We start from the raw sequence: 24369 nt of genomic DNA, 5'->3' as shown, positions 1-24369 counted from the left end.
GGTAGATATGAGAGCAGCGGTTGTGTAGACGGACAATTATTGGGCTTCTCGACAGTGATTAGTGGAGGATTTAATGACTTATTAATTTTTAATTAAAGAAGTAATCAAGTAAAAGATAATCCAACTACAAAAAATAAAGTAAAATATGATATATATTTTTTTTCTATAAAAGAATTAACGAAAGGTTGCAACTTTTTTATATATTGACAAACGCTGTATGGTATTATTATGATTTTTTCGATAAGCACATATTTTATTTAATTAAAACAAGAAAGAAGTTTACACATGCGTACTGAAAGATGGACTATTCTCCCAATACCATTCCGATCAAAGAGACAAAGCAGTAGTTGTAAGTTGATTTCCATTGGAGTTTGGATAGAGAAAGCTTTAATTAGCTTTTGGTACCAGTCCACCGTGGCTGGCTTCACTTTCAAGCTCCAATAAATGACACAATGTCATGCTTTGGGAATAATTAGATGATTTATCCAAGGTTACCTTCATATACTTTGGATCGGAGATTTCCGAAGTCCGAACAGAAGAAGAAGCCCGAGCTATAGCTATTAGCTAGGGAGCCAGAGGTAGAAGAAGAAGCTCTGGTTTAAGCTGAAAGTCAGAAGTACTGTAAATCGTGAAAATAATGGGTAATATCAAGAACAAGGCGCGCATTCCTAGCAAAACCCACCAACGGAAGAAGACAAGACAAGACAACCCCAACAGACAACAGTGATGTAAATTAAAGATTTAAACAAACAGTAAAGGGTTTGTCTGGTTCTGGTAGATACTGTCCGTCTCTCTTGACTCCTGCCATGCCAGCTCAGTTTAATTCAAGCAAGCTCCTCCAATCAGATATAGTCAAGCACCCCCTTTTCTACGTTGGTCAGTAGTCGACGCTTTTAGTCTTCCTTCCCCGGCCTCCTATTTTATTCTCAGTCTCCTCCATGGACAATAAAGCCTGCATCTTTCTTAGTTCTGAGTTCTGACCCGTACCCATTTGGATTATCCTTAAGCTTCAGCTAGCTTCAAGCAAGCCTTCAACCACTTTGCTTCGGAATTCAGGTAATTAAGTAACCAAGTTGTCAAGCTCCTATTTTGCTTTAATTCGTGGGTTCTTCACATTCTATTTCTGTCCAGTTCAATTTTAAGCCTTTGCATTTTGCAGCATGTGTATATATGTTATGATTTCTTCAATCTTTTGTAAGCACATACAAGTAGGAATATAATGCATGTATCTTATCTTATAATTACAATTGAATATTTATGTTCAAAAGTAGGAAAAAATAATGGGAATCTTACTAAATTGCAATTGATTTTGTCTTCTGTTCTTAACTAAATCAAATATTGGACTTCATTTTTCCCAAGTGGAGCTTAGCTGAGAGCCTGAGACTAGCTAGCATGAATGCTCCTGTTAAACAAACTCAACTATCCAGCTGAAGCTTAACTGAGACTAGTTTTGCTTTTGTAGGTCATCTTTAGTTTATGAGAAATGGCTGATCATGAAAGAGATGAGGTACCTATGCTTTCGGATACTCATCCACAGTCATCAAATGAGCACCTGCCATTACAAATTGAGAGATTTATGTCCAGGAAACGGAGCGCATCAATTTCGATTCCTATGAATTCTATGGATTCATATGAAAGGGGTGAAGTTAACCTTGTAGGCCATACTGGTCCCTTAAGAACTCACACAAAAACACCCTTCTTACCTATGAGTGGTCCGTTATATGCTAACCGCGGCAGGCCCGATAGTGTTCTGCGGCTAACTCGAGGTGTGACAGGGCAAGAAGCAGCAGAAACTACAGCAGAAAAGTTTCCTTCTACTAGTGCAACAAATGAGAATGAGTGGAATGACGACTATACTGCAAAAAACGAACACTTACTGAGATCTGGCCAATTGGGGATGTGCAATGATCCTTACTGCACAACTTGCCCAACTGTCTATAAGGCTACTCAACCAAAATACTCGAGGCCCTCGGGCAAGGTGTCATTCTTTCTTTTCTTTACTGGAAGTTTTTACTTATTACTCTGTATGTTATTGTAGTTGATTTGTTGCTGCTTTCTAGTACATGCTTATAAATGCACATCTGCATTCTGAACACTTTAAATAGCTCTGTCAAACGGTTAGTTATTCACCCATCTTAGGCTTCTCACTGTATTAAGATACTCATAACCTAGTTCATGTTTGCTTAATCTTTATTAAGTACGACTATTTACTTCATGATTCTTTATTCACAACTTTGTCATAACCATTTCATTTTGTATTATCTTCTGAAATGACGGTTTACAAGCATTCCCACAACTTATTATGCATACAATTTTTCTTTTTGTTTGCAGTTCCATAATGCTCTCTATGGGGATGCCAAGGGATGGGCCAGGAGGTTTTTCTCATGTCTGCGTCCATACATTACCGGAGTTATGAACCCTCATGCTAAAATTGTGCAACAGTGGAATCAGTTTTTTGTCATTTCTTGCTTAGTAGCAGTTTTTGTAGATCCATTGTTTTTCTTCCTGCTGTCTGTTCAAGAGGTAGCGTCCATTTCTTCTCTTCATTTCGTAAATAATTTTGGAATTATCAATTAAGCTTAGATATAAAGTTCTGCACTTTGAGTAACAAGCTTTGGTTTATCCATTTATTTATATATTTATAATGCCTTTCTGAGGAGAAGAAAGTGAATTGAAACAATTCTTTTGATTGAATGCCTATGACTATCCTTCTCAAATTGTATTCCCCTTTTTGAATGCAGGATAATAAATGTATAGTTATTGATCAGCCATTGACCACTACTTTTGTGGTTTTCAGAAGCATGACTGATCTCATATACTTCATGCACATGCTTCTCCAGGTAAGGACTTCCTTTCCTCGAATATATTCGAAATTCATCTTGGGGCGTTATCCTCTGTCTTTTTTAGCTTTGTGAACAATTATTATAATCTGGTATGTGTCACCATGTTTTTTTTTTTTGGGGTGATGATTCATTTCATCACTGTCCTTAGATCTTGTCTCAAAGATCCCATTTGTTATGGTATGAGTGAGTATTTGCTAAGATGGTGAACTATTGTTACTGTCTTGGACTGCCAGTGGATGCATCAATAAATCTGTTACTCAAAACCAATTGGCAGTAAGTGGAGAGGCCCAAACTGTTATGCAAAGTTTTATTTTTCCAGTGTGGGACAGCACATACTCCACATTCTCACATGCCCCTTCACAGCCTCACACTTATAGGTCACACAGGCAGGAAACTATTCCAACACTCATAGGATAGTATCATAAGTTCATTGAACCAAAAACAAGATCTCGTAGTACTGTCCCTAAAACAGCTAAAAGGAAAGCTTGTTATATAATTTCATGCCTTCAATATAATACACTATACATGCTTGATTTTATTTGATTGTATAGCTCTATAGCTGTGCTGGCTCTAATGTTATCCAAGTTTCCACTGATAAATCAATTTTTATTTATTTTCTCTCTTTGCAGTTTAGATTGGCTTATGTGGCTCCCGAGTCTAGAGTGGTTGGTGCTGGAGAGTTAGTTGACCATCCAAAGAAAATTGCTCTCAATTACCTTAAAGGATATTTTCTGATTGACTTTTTTGTTGTATTACCACTTCCTCAGGTAAACCTCTGTCTCTCAATCTTCTTATTTATTTTTCTCTTGATTGGTAATCTTTTTTTGCATCCATTTAAATTTCAACTTACTTTGAGCAACTTCCTCAGTTCAAATTTATGTCATGTTATTAAGTTTATATAATAGGTTGAATATCAGTAAGAAAAAGAAAAAAACTTTTTACAAGATTAATATAAAGGTCACTAGTGTTTACTATTCAGTACAGAAAACCTAAATGGTAAATAAGACAGATTGCAAAGAAAATGGAAAAATCTTGAAGGGAGATGCATTTTGTGTTTCTGATATGCTTACTTGTGCTTGATAAGTTACTGCTTTTTCCAAATAATACTGTTTTTTGTGGCTAAGCTGACTAGTTACATTCATCTACTATAGCAATAAAATAAATTGGAAATCTCAACCCGAGCGTTAAGAATAATTTATGAAGACTATACGTACGTAAAGGAAAAATTGATAACTGATAGAAAATAAAGGATGGAGACAGCACCCCTGCCTGCTGTCCTCTCTCTCTAACTTGATAGAATTTTGAGTATTTACGCTCATGTTTTGATTTGATCCAAGCACATTTTTTCTCCCCTTGAGGTGAACTTTTATTTAACTTGTTTGTAGATCATACTATTACTAGTTCTGCCAAAGAACTTGGGATCATCTGGAGCAAACTACGCAAAAAATCTTTTACGTGCTGCCGTTCTTCTTCAGTACATTCCCAGGTTGTGTAGGTTTCTACCTCTGCTTGCTGGACAGTCACCAAGTGGCTTCATATTTGAGTCAGCATGGGCCAATTTTATAATAAATCTTCTCACTTTTGTCTTATCTGGCCACATCGTCGGGTCATGCTGGTACCTCTTTGGATTACAGGTGGGTTTTGGCCATTTTATCTTGGACATGCTTTTTGAATATTCGTATAATAAACATTCTTCTGTTCCTCGTACCCGAAAGCGCTCTGGAAACTAAAGTGTGTCCATACACTTATTTGTTGAACCTTTGAAGATGAGCCACGTCTTTATTTACTTCCTAACTCTTTATCAAGTTAGAAAAAAATTTATGGGATACTTGACTATCCTGCCATAGTGAAGTATTTGAGAAACTGTTTGCATCAAGTAATGTTTTGTTAATCAAAAATTTCTTGCCCAACAAAATGGCAAACTATCTGTGTATCTATTTGGTTTGTAATGGTGATATGTTAACATGATAGTTCTTTATTTGGATATAAAAATTACATCATGTTCATCACCATAATAGAATATTTATTATTGGACATAAGAATGAAGGCTGGTTTTTAATCATTCACTTCAATCTTTTTCTGTCCCAGAGGGTTAATCAATGTTTTCGAGATGCCTGTCACAAGACTCACAACTCTACGATTAATGGATGCATGAGGTTCATAGACTGCGGGCATGGAAGGGACAGTGAAGGTTCCAACAGGGATAAGGAACTGCGTAATACCTGGAAAAACAATGTAAATGCTACTGCTTGTTTTAACAAAACTGGTTTTGACTACGGAATCTACGCCCAAGCTGTTGGCCTTACGACAGAAAATAGCATAATCACTAGATATGTATATGCATTGTTTTGGGGATTTCAGGTATTGCTTTAATTTATGTATACATTCTTTTAGCTGTTTCATACTGATTTGCTCATTTAAGTCAACTCTGTTCATCATAAGTTAGTGAGACAGCTAGACTATCTTGTATCTCAAACTAGCCATTTAGTTTGACTATCAGAAGGCAGCAAGATCTTCTGAGCTGTGTGAATCAAGTAGGGATGTCACTGTCTGAGAGGGGGCCTTCAGCCAGATTATATGAGGGGCACCGCATCCCATTTGGGATAGTCGGGTTTGCAAGTGGTTATCAACTGAATTATCATAAACCCTGAAACTTCAGAACTTATGAGTCCAGAATCTAATTTATACCCTTCTCTGTATTGTCCCATAGAGTTGAAAGATAAGTTGAGTGAGTACTGAATTTTTCTGTTCTGGAATGAAGCTCAAAGACTATCAGAGTTTCTAGTCTTTTGTTCATTACCCATTTAGAAGTGATGCATGAATCTTTAGACTGAGTAGTGAATGAAAATAAAAAGTTTGGGTTCCAATGTTTCCTGGCATAAGGGTTGTCTTCTTGTTATTTCATTATGAAAATGATTGAAGCTAACTGGTATTGTCCCAGTTAATTTTGTAATGCAGTCTATAGTTTGATCATTATCTTTTTAACATAGTAGCCCTGTTTATGTGATGAAGCAAATCAGTACTCTGGCTGGAAACCAAGTTCCAAGCTATTTTGTGTGGGAAGTCCTTTTTACAATGGCCATTATTGGCCTAGGTCTCTTGCTTTTTGCTCTTCTCATAGGAAATATGCAGAACTTTCTGCAGGCACTTGGCCGGAGGTACCACTTTTTCACTCTGGTGATTTGTTCTTAGTTTTTCCTACAATTAAGGTCACTTCATTGGAACATATTATCATGAGTACATCTTCGAATTTATTATGGATAAATTACCTTCCAATGATATACATAACCTGTGCATCAAAGCTGTAGATCTTTGCTTTTCTTTGTTTTCTTCCTTAAATCTTCCTAGGTTGACCAGCTGGATATTATCTTACAAAATACTCTCTCTTGTCAGTTGTTTGTCTAAAATTTCAAAGTTGAAAGTTATCTGTATTGAGTTATCTAATATCATGATAGTTTATGATGTGATTCATTCTTCTTAATAAATATATAGAGAAATATGGTAATGTAAATCAACAATTATTAATAATATGCAATTTACCATTTAAATGGCATTCCCTAATTAAATTCTGCTCTGGTTTGAAAAAGAAAAAGGAAAAATTGAACTTTCTTGTTTGTCTCTCTCTTTACAGAAGGTTAGAAATGTCACTGAGACGTCGTGACGTTGAGCAGTGGATGAGGCATAGACGTTTGCCAGATGAATTAAGGAGGTATCACAGATTCATAATATATTGTTCTACTTGGATTCCACATGAAGTTACATCATCCATTTTAAGCTGTGCAAAACTGCATCATTTGGAAACTGTTATGATTGATGACTGCAGTTAACATTCAACGTTACTTGGGCACGTGCCACATATCCATGGGAGTGTGGTGCTAACTTTTGTTTCTGCGGACAACTAGTGTTAATAGTAATCAGATTTGTTCCAAGGAATAGCACGTTCATGAAAAACTGTCATTCTAAGTACGTCTTAAAATATTGGGGCATTTCATTTTACACCCAAATTTGATTACACCTATTAGATTAAACCCATTCATGATTTTTTTTTTTTTTAATATACACCCAAATCTGTTGATTAGGTTGATCGAAAATGTTCACCTGGTCAGTTATTGACCAAGAAATAATGTTTAACCACTGTTGGATGTAAATCGAATGGCAGAGAGAATTATCATTAAATTGAGGTGTTTTAGGCTGACCAGGTGAACACCACTGTTAGGCTGATTACATAAATAAATTCTCATTAAGTGACATAGAAAATAAAACATGTTTTTGTCAAAAATTCCTAATATGCTACAAGCTCTAAACAAGTACACTTGATGAACTAGACCCTTGATTGAAGCTCTCGTAATCAATACCTAGATCGAGGTTTATATCTGATTTCTCTATTTCGTGATCTGTTTTTCTATATAAAAGGTATGTTATATTTTTCATATAAACACTTGAGTGGAAAGCAAACATAGTTTAATAACATATTATACAGTTGTTCTATTTGTAAGGTATGTAGTAAAAAGGTACCTGATCATTAGAATACTTTTTTTTTTTCTTCTAGATAATTTGATTTCAGGTATATATCTAACATATAGGAGGCTTAGTTTTTAGTTTATACATTCGATTACAGCCTAAATGTTAATAGGTTTTGTATAACATCTCTGTATTAGAATTTATTAGTATTTTTTGTATCATACATGTTTGTTAGATTTTTTATTATATTATACCTATGATTGTATAAATAAAAATGTTACACCTATGATTGTGGTGTATATCATTGTGTGTCGATCTCTATTAAGCTTGAACGTTTCTATTATAATAATAATAAAAATATATATATATAAATTAATTAATTAATTAAAAAAAAAAAAAAAAAACGTTTCTATTATTTAAGCCCTACCTACATATGTACATTAGACATGTATTATTTGAGAGAATGTAAATGGGCAAATTAGATATACATGAAATTAAACAAGGAAAAATATTGATTATAGGCATATAGTCTATATGGAAGGTTTTCTTTTTGTTTATTTTTTTATGAATCACTCTATATAGAAGGTTTACTAATGTGATTTGGGTGTAAATTAAAAGAAAAGTATGTATGAATTTTTTCTAATAGAAGTTGAATTTTTGGGTTTATATCTAATTTTCTCTAAAATATTATAGCACCTCAAGGATCTTAACCTACCAAAAAGAAAAAAGAAAAAAAAATTGTCAAGGATCTTAACTACATGACATGAAACATCCACAGCATGTGACACATATGATTGGTCTAATATGTAGGCGAGTACGACAAGCTGAAAGGTATAATTGGGCAGCTACCAGAGGAGTAAATGAAGAAATGCTTTTGGATGTCTTGCCTGAAGACCTACAGACAGATATAAGACGCCATCTCTTCAAGTTTATTAAGAAAGTGATCATCTTAGAATCTGTTGTCATTATATTGCATATATATACTTGTTAATGATGCAATTATGTCATTTAGTTCAGGTCCTTAAAGTTCACAACAGTTGGTAAAACTTACAATTTAAATGTAGACATATTAAATTTGGCATGAACTCATAAGTCTTAATGGTTACGTGCTACTTCTCTAGGTAAGGATTTTTGCCCTCATGGATGAACCGATCTTAGATTCCATTTGCGGAAGACTAAGACAGAAGACATACATCCAAGGAAGCAAAGTTTTGTACTGTGGTGGTCTAATTGAGAAGATGGTCTTTATTGTGCGCGGAAAAATGGAGAGCATAGGAGAAGATGGGATTAGAGTTTCCTTATCTGAAGGGGATGTTTGTGGTGAGGAGCTTCTCTCATGGTGTCTCGAGCATTCTTCGGTAAATAAAGGTATTAATTTGATAACTAACAACATGCCTGTTAAATTTTTATATCAAGGTCCAGGGGCAGTGCGTTGATTCAGTCTGCCCGGCCCCGTTGTTGCACCTAACCTTGCACTTCACACAAAATGTCATTGGATTTCTGTTAAGAGTATAGGTCTAGGTGCATGTTCAATCTAGAAATACAACAACCAATGATATGTCTGTGGTTTTTGTTACAGACGGTAAAAAGATCAGGATTCCTGGACAGCGAATGTTAAGCAACAGGATGGTGATATGCTTAACAAATGTCGAAGCATTTTCACTAAGGGCAGCTGACATTGAAGAGGTCACCAGCCTCTTTGCCAGATTCTTGCGCAAACCACGTGTTCAAGGAGCCATAAGGTCAGACAAGTCATAGTTCAATCCAGAACTTGAGATAACGGTTGTAATCAGAAAATTGAGATTAACAATCTCATGCATTTATGCATTTTGAGGACTATTTTCATCCTAATGCATATGATTGCACATATATAATGGCACTGCTGTCTGCTGGTCTGCTATTTGACTTGTTAATATGTTACATCACAATGCAGGTATGAGTCACCTTACTGGAGAGGCCTTGCGGCAAGATGCATTCAAGTGGCTTGGAGATACAGGAGAAAGCGCCTACATCGTGCAGATACTTCTCAATCCAATCATGCCTCATAGTGGAAAAGTGACCTTAGTTTAGTTTCTGTACAGATATCTAATAATTGAATATGTATACCTGGAGTAATCCATAATTCCATGTGCGTACATACAAAATACTTTCTGAGTTATAAAATATATATTCCTTGTTAAAATGTTATCCGATTGATATGTTTGATTGTCATGAGTCCCTAATTCATACAGGGTTTCGAGTTTATGAATATATGAAGATGCCCAAGTAGCCCATGAGCTCAAGTGTCGTCTATTCTTTTGGGCCAATGGCTCAAGTGTCTTCACGGGTATGACATGATTTAGGGGAAGAAGAAAGACAACCCATTAGTCATTGCCCATTAGAGGCTCTCTTCTCCATCGGTTTGTAATCCAATGATCACAATTGTAAACTTTCAAGGATTACTATTGTTAAACTAAACCGAACATTGTTTAGCGGGTTAATCCCCATCGTCACCATCATTTTTTTTTATCAGAGAATTTGTGTTTCTCTGCCCACATTAGAGAACTAAACGGTAATATGTGGTTGATTTTCCGCCTAGATAATTCTTGAATTCCTACCTAAAGGAAACACGTTCCCGATTAAGAATTTGTGAAGAACAAGTCTGCAAAATTCACAAAAGAATGAAATGTCCCACTCCAGATCATTAACTCATACGCAGCTTCTTCTGTTTTCTTGGTCGAAATACGCAACTTCCAGTACTAACTCCATCACCTAACAAAAACGCTCACAACTGCGCTAGCTAATTTAGCTTTGCTAGCTTTGGCATGCTAAATGGTAATTGATTGTGGTAGCTCTATCTACAGAGCATGTAAATTCATGACTACCAAACCAAGAAACAATCTTGTGCTGTTTGCGCGTAAGATCGAAGTAAGTACAACAAGTGACTAGCTGTCTTCGGAGCCCTGCGGAACCTGCTGGGGGTTTTACGTACTGTAAAAGTATGAATTACATGATTGTTGAGTGTTACCTGGATTGCAGGTCGTTTCGGTACGGGAACGCGGTACGGGTACGTGGTACGCTATGTCTATGGTGTGCCGTACGTTAGGATATTAAAATTATTATATTTAATAATTTATGAAATTAGAGACACTAATTTTTTTCTATTAAAAAAATAAATAAATAAAAGAATTTTTTGCCTTATCCATGTATTCAATAACTGGATCTAGTATAACAAAACCCTTAATCATAGATAAATGGGCCTAGGCTGCTAGTATTAAAAAATTAACCTAAACAAATATGAGGTCTTCGTTGAGAGCTCCACCGTTGCAAATCCAGTAAAACAAAAAAGATTTATGCCGAACAAAACAGAAAGGGCACGTTTACTTACTTGGAATGTAATAGAATGATTACGGAGTAAAAACACCCCTGTGTTTACTAACACATAAAGGAATCGGAATGATTCCAGGTAAAAGAATTCATGTGTTTACTAACACATGAAGGAATCGGAATTGGTGTAGGTCCCACCTATTTATCAGGAATCGATTCCTGAATACTCAGGAATTCGATTACGAAGGGGGGAGATGGGTTTAGGAATCATTCCTCCGGAATCAATACCGATTCCTTTCTTCTCCCATTCCACTTGTCTCCGATTCATTATTATTTTCCATTCCAAGTAAGTAAACGTGCCAACAAAAAAGATTTCTGCCGAACAAAACAGAAAAAGGAATGAGCTGCGAAGGAGAATAAGGAAGAAACTGGGTTGTCGAGGACTAGAGGCTTCCCATCGCCTTGAAGAGGACGAAAAAAAAAGATGTTGAGTTGCTGATATGACGCAGAAGGCAGAGATGTTTGGATCGCTAGGTTTAACGATCTGGATCGCTGATGTACCACGTTTCGGTACGTGCGATCCGGAACGCGGGTCACCACACAAGTGAGCGATCCTGGTAACTCTGCATTGTTCTGCCATGCAGTGCTTAAAACGGGTTCGCCGGAAAGTTAATCAATTAGGATTTACTAGTAACTAGCTTTCTCCATATCACCGCTAATGTAACTAGCTGATATTTCGATTGGTCAAGATGACAAGGTAATGATTACACGAGATTAATCGCACAGGCACCAGAATTATTTACAACAGCTCCTTCCCTTGCAATTCCAAAAGCCATTTCAATCCAGATCGAGATCGATTGAGATAAATCTAACTAAACTTAAAGTATAGTAGTGGTAGCTTGTTACCTAAGCTCACAACTATAAATTCAATTAACTGATATGTTCTCTGCTGGAGTTGGGACCATAATATACATATGCATGGCTAGAATTAATACTAGCTATATATAATACATATTAAAACCACACAGTGACTCAGACCTGCCTTCCTTGGCTATATATATATGTGCATTCTACTACTATTAATTCTAGCTGAGTTAGGTTTACATGGCCAGTCCTTGGTTTTATACTTCACCAAATTTCACATTTTTCAATAAATATATTGTACTGATCAAATTTACTATATATAAACAAATTATATATTCGGATTATATGTATATGCGGCGTATGCCAGCCCTTGGATCATTCCCTATCTCTTGACATTTTTTATCATATAGTCCTGCGTGGTTATGAATTTGATTTTATTATTCAACACGTTATTGATTAATAAAATGTATGGTGATATCTACTCGAAAATAAATTAGTTCCAATCATATGTTCGTGCATGGCTTTCTGGGGAAAAAGTAGGCATAGCATATACAGTTCATAAATTTGGCTTTAATATTTACTAAAATTTAGCTAGATGGTCCACTTTCCATTATATTGCAACACAAGGACACTCGACGACTAATTGCATGTATATTGTGCATTGATGATCGAACGATGGTTGCCTTTGCAAGCAAGCAATTGAAAATATAAGGTTGAAGCTAGCAGCTAGCTGCGCTGTGTATGTTGAGAGAGAGAGAGAGAGAGAGAGAGAGAGAGAGAGAGATATTAATATGGCCGAAGAAAACGAAGACATATATGATGCAATCTGATGGAACTTGGATGCACCAGTTCTGCAAGCAAATTTAATAATATGTTTAATGATGAAAACCTCCATTCAACCCACACATTTTGAATCTTGATCGCTCATGATGGAGTGGACAGTACCTGAAGACTATTAGGGCTGTTAATTCCGACACGACCTGAAACCCGCACGAAATAAAGCAGGTTGAACTCGCACGATTAAAAAGCGGGTCGGCAGCGGGTCAACCCGTCATCACCCATTTAATAAACGGGTCGGCCATGGGTCAACCCGCCAACACGAAGTGAACCCGTATAGTTATACTTCTTCTTGAAATTTTGGACATTGAGAGTATTTAATCTTAAAATTGGACAATTTAAAATATTTTGCTTCGTCATTGTTGGATTTAATTATTTATGAATTATATATAATTATTTATATTCTTCGTCTTATGGAGTTTTTAGTGAATTTAATCAATTTATGCATTTTTTTAGTTAAATGGGTCGCAGTGTTAAGTGTTAACCCTGAAATAATTCATTTTGTCTAACATGACAAGACTTATTTATTAAATGGGTTAAGCGGGTTGAAAACTGGTAACCCGTTTAATAAATAGGTTGAGTTTTAGTTTAAATTTATTAATAAATGGGTTGGGTTTGAGTTTATCTCTTGTGACACGATATATACCTTGACGCGACACGACCCATTAATAGCCCTAGAAAATACTGGAATGGCTTCTAATTATTAATTAATTTTACACGTATATTTAAGCTCAATTAAGCTAGCCAGCTGCACTACTGCACGCAAGGTCTCTGTCTCTGCAACTCTGCATATATGTATATATATATATATATATATACATGCTGAAGCAGCCAAGCTAGAAAGTGATCGATTATTAGGAAGTTGTATGGAGAATTATTTGAATGCTTTCATCATATAGACGAACTTAATTGATCAATTACTATATACATCGTCAATCATTATCTCTTGGTAAAATAAATGGCTCTGTATTGAAAAAACAGATACAGCTACACCAATAACATCTGCCCAGCTATCTAACACTGAAAAGCACGGGTTCCACAATTAAATAGCTATCTAGACTTGCTGCCAACAGACCATTAAGATCCTTTATTACTTTGGAGTTTGGAATAAAAACTTGACTGCCTTGCTGATTAACCGATATACTTGATAGCCTTGAATATACGCATGGGCGGGCGCCGTTCGTCCGTATTAATATGCATATACATATATATATATATATATATATATATATGTAGATGATTTTAGTTTCGTAAATGAACATGATAGTAATTGGATATATGCATATACACATCTACAGAAAGGTAAAATTAAGAGATGTTCAAAACACACGGAATCATAAAGATCGATGAGCTTGATTATTCCATATGTACATATATACTATATATGTAGAAATTATTTTAGAGGCTGTATAGTGCGTGCTTAATTTTCAACCATATATGTATGCAACTCTCATGAAAAATTATTGCGTGCATTAGGTGCGTATGTATATAAATATTTCTTTACTCTAGAGATACGGCATCAAGAGAGGAACCGAAAGACCAAATAATACTATGTAAGCTATTGTCTCCCATGTCCTGTTTTTAAACAACTGATCGGAATAACAAGAGTACAGTGAATTTTTCATCTTCAAGTCCCCTTCAGTATTTCTTCAAATAAGTATAACTCTGCAATTGATCTAAAAAATCATTGATGGTGCATTTTAATGGAGTATAAGAAAGAATGGTATATAACATAAGTTAGAAATTTATATATCCTCTTGCTTTTTGGTTTGCAATCTCGCTTTGATTTATCCATGCAGTGATGCAGTCCAAAGATTTTCCGGACTAAAATTTATTAGGCATTCAACACTGCTTATTAAGCTCGGGAGGACTTGTTGTGTAGATATGTTGCTAATTAATCCAACATGCATTCAAGTCGTGCCTCCATGTACGTGTAGCTTGAATTCGTTAATTAAGTACGTATATCATAAGCTATTGAATTATATCTTTAATTATTTTAAATATGGTTCAAATTATGCAATAAGATCAACAACGATGGATATTCAATTACCTGTTGCAATTAACTGATCTTTTATCTTCTAAATGTATGAAATATAATCAATTCACCAACTAAATTAATTCGATCTCCATCGATGTAATTGATCCACTAAATGTAAACTTTTTACAAACCTTTCTTTAATAACTAGTGAATCATATGTAACAAGTGTTGAGCTTCTAACTATTAACAACAATCGAGGCTTAATTTTATGATAATCAATTACTTGAGGTCAATGCTAGCATCGAATAGCTAGTTAATTAACTTCTTGAATGCATGTTATACATAATGCCTGATTAATTAGGGTTTAGGGATCCTAAAATTCTATGCTACGTACTAAAGCTAATGTAGCTTGCTACACCCTATTGTTCCTCTGAGTACAAGCATGCATGTGTTCAGCCTTTTAAGTCTAAAATTCGTAGAACATAATATTTAGCCGTTGTACTTGTATACATATAAAGCAAATTGTCCCCCTAGCTATATATCTCAAGCTTCTCGATCAACAACGTAGTACAACTATAGCCGCCCTAGCTTTGTGGCTTTGAGCATTTGGCGAATATGTAATTAATATCAAAGAACTTTTTGCGTGCAGTGTTAATTTGTACAACGACCTCTACTTTAGGAAAACTAAGAGCACTAGTTTGGTAGCTTTTCCAAAAATTTGATGCGTAAACCTCAAAACTAGGGGTGAGTTCTGACCTACCTTGTCTCGTTCTTATCGATCGAGGTTGCAAATTGAAGTTTCAAATTTGTCTATGGCTTGAGTTCTTGACATTGACTATGGCTCTCCTATCTTAATCGATTCCTTTGAAGCTCATAGTTGAGAGGGGAATTGTATGCATTTATCTGCCTTGGGAATTTTAAGGATAAAATTCCAATCACTTTCATGATGTTCCCCAGAAACCAAATTAATTAAAGAGGAAATAATTCAATTCCGCCACCCAATAAACAGGTATAATTGGTGAATGAAAATACAGATCTAAAGAGCATTCCCTTTATATATTTCAATATTTTTCTAACATCGTTCTAAACTAGTTCATTAGTGCAATCATGTTCGACTCTCCAAGAACGTTATGAAAAAATGTTATTATTAAAAACAAACAACACAATTGGAAATTATCGGTGCACTGAATCTTCTCCCAAATAGGGTTAAAGTTTACTCATTTATCACTAAAATTATTTTGATTTACTCTTTCTGTTTTTAATCAATCGAACTTAGATTCAAAATTCAAAAAATGCAAAAGTTTAGGAGAGAATCAAAAATAGTCTAATGGAGTTAAGCAGGGGGGTTATTCGATCTGTTCTGCCAATTAATCATATTCTTTTTTGGCCCAAAACTCATTCATCAGCTGCACTTTGACTTTTCTCAGTAAAATCAAAACCTAAAAAGGCCAAAATTTAGCAAAAAGTCAAAATGCAGGTTTTTTTTTGAATAATTTTATTAATTTGTCTAATGATCAATCTAATCCAAAAAACGAGGGTGGTTGTTTCTTTATTTTTATGCAAGTAATAATAAGTACTCAGTAATGGCCGGATCAAACTACCGTTACAACTTACAAGACAAAATCAGAGAGCTGCGACTAAACTCATTCAGTGAACTGGGAATGGGAAGGAAACAAGTCGATCAAAAGGAGCTGCAACAATCAGCTCAAAGCTAGTTTGCTATATATATATATAGGCTTCTGTATATTACATACATTTTAGCATGCATGGTAATTGGTAGAAGTAAACTCAAAGGTGATGAAATGAAATGAAATAGAAATAGCATCTAAATTAGTGTCGGGAGTGGTTAATATTTTCACAGAATTGGTTCTCCCTCCTCAAAGCCCAAAGGGGGGTTTGACTTTTGCACATACTTTGTGATCTGTGTGAAAACGTTACAGCCAAGAATATTTATAAATAATAAATTAAAGAGGGAAGTCAGCCCGGCCAAAAGAGGAAGAGGAGGGTATATGGGTCATTGCAGTTGGGGTTGCCGGAAAACGACGAGCGGTTCTCCTCCGGGGTAATAAAAGCTCTTACCTGGCGGAGAGTGGACTAGTCTCCTCTCTCTCTCTATTAGTAGTAGTACTTGGTAGCAGAGAGAGAGAGAGAGAGAAAGAGAGAAGCAAAGGCACCAAAAGCCTTCGAATGGGGTGAGTGAGAATTTAATTCGCTGCTTGATTTCTCTCTCATGCTTCTGGTGGACACAATGCGTTTAAAACTCAAACTCGTCAGTTACACTTTGGCAGACACATTATACAGTGTGAATCAGTGAAGCTATAGCCCAGCCGGCAGCCACCCTTGTTTCTCTTCTCCCTTCTCCCTTCCTCTTTCTCTCTTCCTTTGTTTGTTTGCTTAATTAGGCTAGGACTCCGTCATTTTATCCAAGTCGAGTGCCATAACTCACTCACTCTCCAAATTTAATCCCCATGCCATTTCAGTTCTTTTACATATATTTCTACCTCTGCAGCCGCTTTTGCCCGATCAAATTTCGTAACTTTATTTGGTGCTAATGCCTCTCTCGTCCTTGGATTCCATATATTATAACTCTGCTCTCTCTTCCTCTCTTTAAAACCAACCTAGCAACACGCTACATTTCCTTAAACCAAGCCCAGTTTTTTCTTCTATGTAATCCACCCAGACCCACAAAGTCAAAACCTCATTCTTGTTTGCTTGCTGTCTCTCTCTCTTGGGTTTTCTCTCTTTATGTGATATCTACTTTGTCCTCATATAATGTATATGAGAAGAGCCTAGTTGCTCCTTCCAATTCTCAAGTATACTTTAAAAGCGAGTAGCCAGCGGTGAAAAATGGAGTTTGGCAGCGGAGCAGGCGGTGGCTCCGGTGGAGACCACGATGCCTCAGACTCTCAAAGAAGGAAGAAGCGCTACCATCGTCACACTGCTAACCAGATTCAGAGGCTTGAAGGGTAACCAGTACCTACTTAATTACTATTCATTCATGTGCTTTTGTTTCAATCTTTAATGCTCCTCTTTGGAAACAGAGTACTGTTTCGAGGTTTATGTAATCTGGAATTCTTTTAATTTTGTTTGCCTGTGTTTGAATGAAGGATGTTCAAGGACTGCCCTCACCCGGATGAAAAGCAAAGGTTGCAGTTGAGCAGAGAACTGGGCTTGGCTCCTCGCCAGATCAAGTTTTGGTTTCAAAACCGGAGAACCCAGATGAAGGTACACATGCACTCTTCTCTGTTCTAAAGTTTAACACTTCAGTTTTTAGCTTTAAAGGTAGCAGCTAGTAGTTGAGAGAGTTTTCTTTATGCGCTTTACTCATTCCTTGCTTTCATGTAAATGTGCATTCTTGAATGTTGTATTGAACACGTACGGCAGGCCCAGCATGAAAGAGCTGATAACTCTGCGCTTCGATCAGAGAATGACAAGATCCGATGTGAGAACATTGCCATCCGAGAGGCACTTAAAAATGTGATTTGCCCATCTTGCGGTGTCCCCCCCATTAATGAAGATAACTATTTCGATGAACACAAATTGCGAATGGAGAACGCCCAACTGAAAGAAGAGGTAACAATCACCTTCTTAAATTGGCATATACAAGTTCAATTCTATTCTGTGAAGCTGTATAGCTTGATAAGAATCTTGTTATTCATTTTGGGTTGTTGGTGTGATGTTTTGCAGCTAGATAGAGTCTCTAGTATTGCTGCCAAGTACATTGGGAGGCCCATTTCTCAGCTCCCACCAGTTCAGCCTATTCATATATCTCCTTTGGATTTATCAATGGCGAGTTTTGGGGGGCATGGAATGGGCGGTCCTTCTCTTGATCTTGATCTTCTTACAGGGAGTACTTCATCTACCATACCCAGTTTGCCGTACCAGCCTATGGGCATTTCAGACATGGACAAGTCCCTCATGACCGATATCGCTGCAAATGCAATGGAAGAGTTGCTTAGGCTTTTGCAGACCAATGATCCTCTGTGGATGAAGTCATCCACTGATGGCAGGGATGTTCTTAATCTTGAAAGCTATGAGAGGATTTTCCCCAGGGCTACTACTCATTTGAAAAATCCCAATCTTAGAATTGAAGCATCTAGAGCTTCTGGTGTGGTAATCATGAATGGCTTAGCATTAGTCGACATGCTTATGGACTCGGTAATTGCTCTTCTGCTCACCCTCTAAAGTACAATTCACAAAACTATAATTCCAAGTGATTTAACTGTTCTAATTGTGCAGAACAAATTTGGGGAGCTATTTCCGACAATTGTCTCAATGGCTAGAACAATTGAAGTGATATCGTCTGGAATGTTAGGTAGTCACAGCGGCTCTCTGCAGCTGGTAAGTGGCTACGAATCTTGGTACTTTCTTTTGCTTCGTGTGACTCTATGCTTGAATTATACTTGAAGTTCTCACTCAAGGATGTTATGTAGATGTACAAAGAGTTGCAGGTGCTTTCACCATTAGTACCAACTCGAGAGTTCTACTTCCTTCGTTATTGTCACCAAATTGAGCAAGGCCATTGGGCCATTGTTGATGTTTCTTATGATTTTCCACGAGATAATCAGTTTACAAATCAATGTCGATCTCATAGGCTTCCTTCTGGATGCTTGATTCAAGACATGCCTAATGGATATTCCAAGGTTGCTTCAACAACTAAACTTTTAATTTCTGATCTATTTGTTATATTAATCTACACGATGGAGTTATGCTGTATGTTTCACTTACTTGCTATGTCAAATGCTGAAAAATAGGTTAATTGGGTGGAACACGTTGAAATAGAAGAGAAAGCCCCAATTCATCGACTTTATAGAGATCTTATTCACAGTGGACAAGCATTTGGAGCTGAAAGATGGCTTGTTGTTCTTCAGAGAATGTGTGAAAGATTTGCATGCCTAATGGTGTCAGGCACTTCTACTAGAGATCTTGAAGGAGGTAGCTGCTTCAACTTCAACTATAGTTAACATGACTATTAATGATCATTGCCTTTGTTTTCTTTATCTCAATATGTTTATTTTTCACGCAATCAGTGATCCCATCACCTGAAGGCAAGAGAAGCATGATGAAACTTGCCCAAAGGATGGTCAACAACTTCTGTGCAAGCATTAGCACATCTAATGGCCATCGGTGGACCACAATTTCTGGTATGAACGAAGTTGGAGTGCGAGTGACCATCCATAAGAGCACAGATCCTGGTAAGCCCAATGGTGTGGTTCTTAGTGCAGCTACTACCATTTGGCTCCCACTATCTCCACAAACTGTCTTCAATTTCTTCAAGGATGAAAGAACTCGACCTCAGGTATACATATGCTTGTTGGATAAACTTGGTCATCAATTTCTGTTCAAATTTGTAACTGTTTGATCAATCAGATTAATTAAGTAATACTGTTTCTGAAATATTATTTTTCTTCTAGTGGGATGTCCTTTCCAATGGCAATGCAGTGCAAGAGGTCGCCCATATAGCAAATGGTTCACATCCAGGGAACTGCATATCTGTTCTTCGAGTAAGATCATATATGAACTAATTTCTGCTTTCCTGTCTTGAATTGTTAGAATTGAACTTTCCTGATTATTAATTAGTTCAAGGACTTGATAATATCTTGTATGTATGTAATTTGCATATGTGTCTGTGTAGGCTTTCAACACTAGCCAGAACAACATGTTAATACTCCAGGAGAGCTGTATAGACTCCTCAGGGTCAGTAGTTGTGTACTGCCCCGTTGATCTTCCAGCCATTAACATTGCAATGAGCGGCGAGGATCCTTCATACATTCCTCTGCTGCCATCAGGTTTCACCATTTCACCTGATGGGCCGCAAGACCAAGGGGACACATCTGCATCGACAAGTAGTTGTTCTAACGTAAACCACATAGGAGGTGGTGGATCACTGATTACAGTGGCATTTCAAATTCTAGTGAGCAGCTTGCCCTCGGCAAAGTTGAACATGGAGTCGGTGAATACAGTTAATAACCTTATTGGCACCACTGTGCAGCAAATTAAGTCCGCCTTGAATTGTAGTGGTTCCTGATCGATTTGAGTCCCGAATCCGTAGTATCAGCAATATCATGAATGTCTGCTATGCCCAGCTAGCTTTCTTCTGCTGCAACTGCATGCATATGCTAGAATCCTTAATTACATGTGGTGATAGATGAGAGAGAGATAGTGTTGAGTGTTTTGAATTGGGAGGGCTGTTGGTATTGAATTAATGGTACCCTGGGACAAGCCTATGGGGTTAGTTGGGAGTTTGAATGCTCCCTCATCAAGACCTGAAGCTCTTCATTAATTTACTGTGCATGCTGCTGCTGCTGCTGCCCTTAGCAGTTGTGTTTTGCTTCCAAGCTTCATTACAGTTCACCCAACTATTCTTTTGTGAGGGGTTTTATAGTCATTTTTCATTTTTGGCTTGGCAAGGTTAAGGTTAAGGTTAAGGACTTGAGGTTAAGGTTCAGGTCAAGGCAGTAAGTACCAAGTAGTAGTATTGAAAGAGGTAAGTCAAGAACGCACCACACGTCTTTTTGGCTGGCTGGCAGGCTCTCTCCATTGCCAGTACGTAGTGTGGCCAGCAAGAAAGATTGTAATGTGGTTCGGGCATTGACTTCCCGATCCGGTTTTTCACTTCTCTGTTATTCGACATTATATATTTACATCTATCGATCTCTCTCAAATGGGAAGTTTTTCTACCATGAATAATGCTGATGACATACATGTTTGTACTTCCTTTAAAGATTGATACATACATGCAGTTTATATCATTCCTGGACTCTTTGATATTTATTTCATATAGGTTATGACCTTTAATTACCTGACTCAAGACTAAATGCCCGGCAACCTAGGTGTGTTGTTTCATGGCGAAGCAACCTGCAGCTTCAGCTTAACATGATCAGTATTTGTCTAAGGTATATATGATCGACAAAAAGGCCTCGGGATTAGATAAAATGAGATCTGCATTAATCCGGCCATGCTTCGGCGGTAATGGCAACAGTACTAGTCGATCCATATCAGTAGTAGTTAATAACCAAAATAAATTCTGGGTTTCTTTAAAGAAAGTTAGATAGCTCGCTAGCTAAGCCAGCACAGTACCTGATTGATAATTAATGGGTGTTGGGAGTTTTCTTAAATTCTTGTACGTCTGCAACTGTAACAAATGAAACAAGTATATAGGTCTGTCTATCTCATAAAAAGATCGACCATCGATATTCAATAATGCATGGAGCTAGATCTTCATGAATTTTTTTTTCTTTTCTTTCTTTCTTTCCATATTCTTCATTTATAAGCAATTATTAAGGGATCCGGCTCCTCTAAAGTTAGGAGCCGTGAATTTACATAAAGTTAATAAAATCTAATCCATTTAAATTCATCTAATGATTCAAGATAGAACACATCATCAAGAGTTATTTAGTTTTTTTTTTTTTGGGCCACAAGCAGCACAACAGAACATCGTTATATATGCCGTTCATTGCTCAACTATTACTTTCTCAACACAGATTCCAAGTCCTTTTATTGAATGATATTCCCATTCTTTTTCCACAAAGAAGCAAAAGGAGAGCAGCTCGATCACCATTAGCTAGAATTTAAGTTACCAAACCTGAAGTCTTAAGATTAAAATAAGAAGTTGAAAAGCTTTGAAAAAATGGTTTCCTCACTTCCTGCACACGTGCCATAAAAAAGAAGAGCTTATGAGTAATTTATGAATAGTAATTGATCAGAGCTTACGATATGCAACTTATTTCCTGTTGAATCGATCTGATCATATCGAGTTTTTGTGGGTTACTACTAAGTATCAACGATTCATTCATTCAACATCAACCAAATCATTCAAATTCTAGGTCTCTGCATTCGGTTTGTGTATCATGATATTCAAATCGAATACTCTCATTAAGAAGAGGAAGCAATTTAATTGCCGGCAGGAGATAAATCTTGATGAGATCATTTGAGAAGATCGATCATGAAAGAAATAAATTTGACGGTAGTTTTTTTTTGGAAGGAGATTTGACGGCAGTTACAAAAATGAAAGTACCTAGGTTAATTTAGTTGATGTGGACAATTTCAGTTCATTTGATCATTTAAATGGCTTAGATTTTATTAACTTCATGTAAATTCAAGACTCCTAACTTTAGAGGAGCCGGATCCATTATTAAGTACTGTTTTTACAGGTACGTATAACTGTATATGCTTGGCTTTTTGGCATTTGCAATTTTTGGTTGTACGTGTGCCGTATTAGGAAACCAAGACCAGTGTTGGGTACAACCTCAATTTGTCCATCATACCCCAGTTCGACCACTTCTAAACATCAGAAAGCCCACACTCCCAACCACAGTACTTGGCCCAAATTTGTGTCTTAATTCTCACATGTATAACCTACAAAGAAGAGCTGGCGCATATCACTCCCTTCGAAATCAAATTGCATCTCGGTCAGAAATTGTTTGGTGTTCGCATAAGATTAAGGCGATGATGGTAGCAATTCAGTCATTGCTCAGGTTTTCAGTTGATTCTATATTTAATTGTGTTTAAGTAGTGAAAAATAATAAAGTAGTTAGAATGTTCGTTATTCCATCTTTCGAAGCAACAATTGTGTACAATTGAGCAAATCATTAGTTACTCTCTTGCTTCCACAATTATATATGATTTTTTTTTAACATATTGAATTGTTAGATTATTTATTCTATTACAACTTATTAAGTAAGCGGATTATAACGTGTTAAACCTGATGAGCGGATTATAACGTTACCCTTTTACTTTCATAGTCACACGGTTACACCTATATATATATATATATATTTGATTGATTAAGAGGTGTGAGTGAGTAAAGTTGGGGCTGTCAATGGGTCGTGTCGGGTTGGGTTCGTGTCAGGTCAAGGTAAATGAATCAAACTGGAGGAGATACAAAACAAAATTCATTTGAAGGTGATACGAACCGAGTAACATATGTTAGTTTTCCTATCTAAGGTCTAGATGATAATCCCCCTAGGTGCCGATATTCATTTGAAGGTGAAATTAGGTCTTTGACTTTGCCACACCTAATGGGAGTAACAAAGAGAATAAACTTACTTCATGAAGGATTCAGTCTCCAAAATTGCATGAGGAGATATTTGGTTTAAAGAATTGTGTCCCTATATACAAAACAACACAACCGAAGTCACATTGTCGTGTTGCAAGATACAAACCTAAACTCAATCCATTTAATAATCGTGTCAAAAATTTAAACCCAAACCCAACCTATTTATTAAACTGGTCACCCGTTTCCAATCCGCTTAACCCATTTAGTAAATAGGTCGTGTCGTATTAGATAAAATAACTAATTTAAGGGTTAAGCGACTCATTTAACTAAAAAAATTGCATAAATTTATTAAATTTACTAAAAACTCTACAAGACGAAGAATATATAATTATATATGTAATTCATAACTAATTAAATCCAATAATTATAAAAGCAAAATATTTCAAATTGTCTAATCCTATGATCAAATACTCCTAACGTCAAATATTTCAAGAAAAAGTATAGCATAATCGGTTTATACGAGTTCAAGTCGTGTTAGCGGATTGACCCGTGACCGACCCAATGGGTCATGGCGAATTGACTCACGACTGACCCGCTTTTTAATCATGCGGGTTTAACCCACTTTATTTCGTGTGGATTTTGAGTCGTATTGGAATTAACAGCCTTAAGTAGAGCTAGTGAGTGGTGTTGGGAAGTTAAGGGTAGGTACATGCCACATCCATCCCACTCCAATAATATTGTTCCACATATCGGAAAGAGATAATCTTTAACACACTAAAGGTGAGAAGAAAGTAGGTAAATTGGTGATCACTAATCCCACTCCGACTCCAAGGATCCAAGGCCTCATGATTTATTTGGCCTTATGATTAGAGGAGGAGAGAGAGAGATCGATCCGCTCCCTACATCTCCTTCTTAGATTTGGTGCGGGTTTCGGCCTTTTGGGGCCACATGTGCATCACTCTTTTCAGTTCAACTTCAACGTCTTTTGTTGTTTTACAATACTCAGCACTTCCAGAACGATGTGCAAACTTGTGGTTGCAAAATTTCAAGCTTTTTTATTTGGTTTTCTTAATATCTTTCTG

General features: G+C 36.5%; 2 protein-coding genes across 4 annotated transcripts; both read left to right on the top strand.

The window, feature by feature from the left end:
* The first annotated feature begins 409 nt into the window (after window positions 1-409).
* LOC112179039 (probable cyclic nucleotide-gated ion channel 20, chloroplastic) lies at window positions 410-9498 on the top strand. Of its 3 annotated transcripts, XM_024317352.2 has the most exons (13): window positions 482-1056; window positions 1463-1978; window positions 2332-2523; window positions 2742-2840; window positions 3473-3610; window positions 4229-4477; window positions 4932-5204; window positions 5856-6001; window positions 6475-6552; window positions 8115-8244; window positions 8426-8672; window positions 8884-9046; window positions 9238-9498. In XM_024317352.2, exons 2-13 carry the CDS (start codon window positions 1484-1486, stop codon window positions 9350-9352), a joined length of 2325 nt encoding a protein of 774 aa, XP_024173120.1. In that variant the 5' UTR covers window positions 482-1056; window positions 1463-1483; the 3' UTR covers window positions 9353-9498. The 3 variants fall into 3 exon arrangements, with proteins under 3 accessions (XP_040367167.1, XP_024173122.1, XP_024173120.1); XM_040511233.1 differs by lacking the exons at window positions 8884-9046; window positions 9238-9498 and having other exon boundaries at window positions 410-1056; window positions 8115-8240; window positions 8426-8558; XM_024317354.2 differs by lacking the exons at window positions 8115-8244; window positions 8884-9046; window positions 9238-9498 and having other exon boundaries at window positions 413-1056; window positions 8426-8562.
* A 6925-nt stretch (window positions 9499-16423) lies between these two features.
* LOC112180347 (homeobox-leucine zipper protein HDG11) lies at window positions 16424-20978 on the top strand. Its single transcript, XM_024318879.2, has 10 exons — window positions 16424-17255; window positions 17397-17514; window positions 17674-17862; window positions 17977-18447; window positions 18529-18630; window positions 18723-18932; window positions 19044-19224; window positions 19320-19588; window positions 19704-19793; window positions 19925-20978. Exons 1-10 carry the CDS (start codon window positions 17137-17139, stop codon window positions 20315-20317), a joined length of 2142 nt encoding a protein of 713 aa, XP_024174647.1. The 5' UTR covers window positions 16424-17136; the 3' UTR covers window positions 20318-20978.
* The last annotated feature ends 3391 nt before the right edge of the window (window positions 20979-24369 follow it).

Source organism: Rosa chinensis, chromosome 7, assembly GCF_002994745.2.
Source record: "Rosa chinensis cultivar Old Blush chromosome 7, RchiOBHm-V2, whole genome shotgun sequence".
In the NCBI taxonomy this organism is placed as follows: Eukaryota; Viridiplantae; Streptophyta; class Magnoliopsida; order Rosales; family Rosaceae; genus Rosa; species Rosa chinensis.
This window is presented reverse-complemented; position numbering and strand designations above follow the sequence as displayed.